At 40.3% G+C, this 3,483-nt stretch overlaps 1 protein-coding gene across 1 annotated transcript; it reads right to left on the reverse strand.

The window, feature by feature from the left end:
* Positions 1-282: 282 nt before the first annotated feature.
* Positions 283-3,156, reverse strand: LOC132472270 (beta-1,3-galactosyltransferase 5-like). Its single transcript, XM_060071809.1, has 2 exons — positions 2,802-3,156; positions 283-1,640 (listed from the first exon to the last, which is right to left on the reverse strand). Exon 2 carries the CDS (start codon positions 1,635-1,637, stop codon positions 525-527), a length of 1,113 nt encoding a protein of 370 aa, XP_059927792.1. The 5' UTR covers positions 1,638-1,640; positions 2,802-3,156; the 3' UTR covers positions 283-524.
* Positions 3,157-3,483: the final 327 nt, after the last annotated feature.

Below are 3,483 nucleotides of genomic sequence, written 5' to 3' on the forward strand. Positions count from 1 at the left end.
ACCTCACCCAAACATAAGTCAATATTAATCTTGGCAATATTTGCTAAGTATGTGGCTGTTTGCAATAGTGATTATTCAACCATTGTTCAACCAAGATCATGGCTGGTGCAGGGAGGGCTGGGTGTCCATTCACACACACACACACACACACACACACACACACACACACACACACACACACACACACACACACACACACACACACACACACACACACACACACACACACACACACAGAACAGAGGAAACACAAGGATAGTAAGCGGGCAAAGCCGAAAAACATTTTGTTTGGGATGACTAAGCATCTTTAAAATTAATTATTAAAAACTACTGCAGTAAAATTTCATCACAAAGGTACTTGGTAAAAAAAAGAAATTGGTGGAGTTGTGGAAGACAATGATTTGATAATTTAATGATTTTTACATTTGCCTATATAGTAATACATGGATATTGGGGAAGACTTCAGGGTAAAATCTGACAGGATGAAAAAGGGATTTAATCCAACTCTTTGAAGTTCTTCAACGTCAACAGTATGGACCTGGTCTCGAGAAGTCTTTCCAATTCTCTTGCACATCAGTGCTGGGTTTTATCGTGGTCGCTATAATCCTTGAGAAAGAGCAGCGGTTATACTTCAGAGGAAACACATGAAATTTATAATCTGGCGGGTCGGTGGGCACAATCTGCAAGTGTCTCATACACAATCCCACATAAACATCCTCAATGTAGACTGGGCGAACATGCCTGGAAGCCTCCACAATCTTCTTGGGAAGGTCTAATGAAAAGACATAGCCCAGGCCCAGGGCGTAAGGTGGATATTGGCTCTCAGGGTAAGCGGATGGCGGCAGGTACCATTTTGTGCTCTTACTTCTCAAAACAGCAGCCCCGTGGGCCACAAGGCCGGTAAGATAGTTCTCTTTTTTGGCTGTTGACAGCATGCTGATCAGGTTTGGCACATTGAGGAACATGTCAGAATCAATCTTCATGGCGTAGGTGGCATTTGTGCAATATGTCTGCAGCCACTCCATCATCACCATGGTCTTAATGGTGAGGTTCTTGTAGCAGTCCAGGAAGTCACTCTGAAGCAGGTCCCCATACTCCTTGCTCTCCTCCATCACCTGCTGCTGAATCTTTGCTGCGTTTCCCGCTGATGACGGGTGACCTAGCAGGAAGAACAGACTCACCACTTTATCCTGCAGCACAGTTTGATTTCCCCAAGTGTTGCGGATATTGATGCGATGAGCAGTGTTTTCTGGTCCCACTGGCACGATCAGAACCACAAATGGCCTAAGCTGATTGCATCTCTCCGGCTGGTTTATAGTGAAGTGGTAATCATATGGATATTCCACACTATATGGCCCCGGAGAAACATAAGGAACTGGTGCGGGCAACGCGGTTGAGGATTGGGGCAATCGGGTGGTATTCCCTATTCCCAATTCCCAATTCCCGATTTCCATAGCACTGGAGTTTGTATCAGAAAGGACCTTTTTAAATGTTAACCATTTAGGTTTCAACTCATTTCCCCAGTCTGTTCGGTTTGTGCTGTACAAAATAATGGTCGCCGCCACGATGAGAACAAGCACAAAGCAGCGACGACCTGAGCCGTAGGCCAAGGCAGCTGACGTCCCACTGTGTTTCATTTCCTGGTTGAGAAAGAAATGGGTGAGATGGTGGTTAACGCCTTTCTTATTGTGTCCCTGTATGATCATATTCATAAAGGACGATACAGAGATCCTACATATCATATTTAGTGAAAAGCATTACCCAAGCAGATATTTTGTTATTGTAGCTTGCAAACGGGTTTAATATCATAAAGAACAGATTTGAATACTGTCCTATTATTCCCTGCCTATTCAAAACATTACAAGGTGGCAGGCTATAAACGTTAAATGTCCCAGCAATAAACACAACAGAGCAATACCAGAATTGATGGTAGTTAAAGACTTGTGACTCGGCTTGTTACCTGACATTAGCATCTCCCACATACCAACACATCATGTACATGGGTAAAAAAGAATTGGGAATTATTGAATGAAAAGGTAAAAGCCATTTCACATTTCATTTTCAAATAACAACTCTGGTTGATGGTTGACGATATTACATTTTAATAAAGAAGAAAATATTACACAATAAAAATATTATAACTTAATTAGTTTTTTTGGATGCATGGCACATTATGGCTCAATTGAAATACGTAATAATTCCTTCAAATTGTCATATACCTTTAAGCACATTTTGAACAAATTTAATTTAATGTGAAAGCCATTTCACATTCCATTTTCAAAGACACATTGCCTAATTTTAGAAAATATAAAAATGCTAATAAAAATTTGAAAATGGAAAAACATTGAGCCAAATTTAGATTACATTCTAATGTTTACTTTCAACTTGTTTCACTGACTTAGTGAAAGGTAAGATGGAAGGTCCATTGCGGTTTGAATTTCAAGTAATAGAGAATCTAATTAATCTACGCTAGCAAGAGAGAAAAATTGTGTTTCTAACACGAATGAGGGCAATAAACTAATCCAATTATACAAATTATCCCTTGCCCCTACCACTTGATATAATATTTGGCCCTCCAAAAGGAGATTCTTACCCCCACTGTTAACTTGCCAACTTACCATCTGATGAATAAGCTACCCAGGAAAAGGCCATTGTGGAACTCGTTTTGATACCATATTCTTCTATAAGAATAAACAATGCTATTGCAAACCCAATTAAGTTATAATGACACCACACAATGGCGAAGCCTCAACTTGAATTTGTATGAAAAACTACGGATAAGGAAAACAAATAAAACGTACCCTTGATCCTGCCGGCTCTGGAAAACACGATTACATCAATGAGTAACCATTCTCCCTGTGTTGAAGAAGTGTCCAGTGTTGTATGCCTCTCCAGGGGTAGAACCGGTCAGTCAAAACCAGTTTTACAACTTCCAAAAAGGATGAACACAACTTTCCGATATTCATTTAATTCTTGTTAACCATGTTCCTTTGAGCCATTTGCTCAATGGAACATCTCTTTCTCTCTTTCTCCCCCTCTCTCTCCCTCTCTGTAGTAGCCCTCAGACATGAAGCAGATGCAAATAAGAGTGAACATGGCATTTTCCTATGCCCTTTACAATGGCCTCACCTTTTTCTTTTTCTACTTTACTAGGAGGTTGCAGCTCGATCGGATCTCGGAAGGTGTGCCCTCAGGTGTGTGTGTGCAAGCCTCCTCCCTCCTCAAAACGGCCCTGCTCAAAATTTCCAGACATTGACTAATCTGGCTCAATATGTATATTTTAAAAATATGAAATTCGGACGGTACAATTATAATACAACTGAAAATAGCATTGTAACATGTAGCATAGTGTGCCTTAAATAAGATAAGTTCAGGTGAAGTGGTAGAAATTTGTTTTGGGAGAGGTGAAAAGGAGTTATTGCATATAATTCAAAATCTGTGCTTGACACCTAATAATATGCTACGGTATGGTACAACTGGTCA

This window comes from Gadus macrocephalus, chromosome 14 (genome assembly GCF_031168955.1).
Source record: "Gadus macrocephalus chromosome 14, ASM3116895v1".
Lineage (NCBI taxonomy): Eukaryota > Metazoa > Chordata > Actinopteri > Gadiformes > Gadidae > Gadus > Gadus macrocephalus.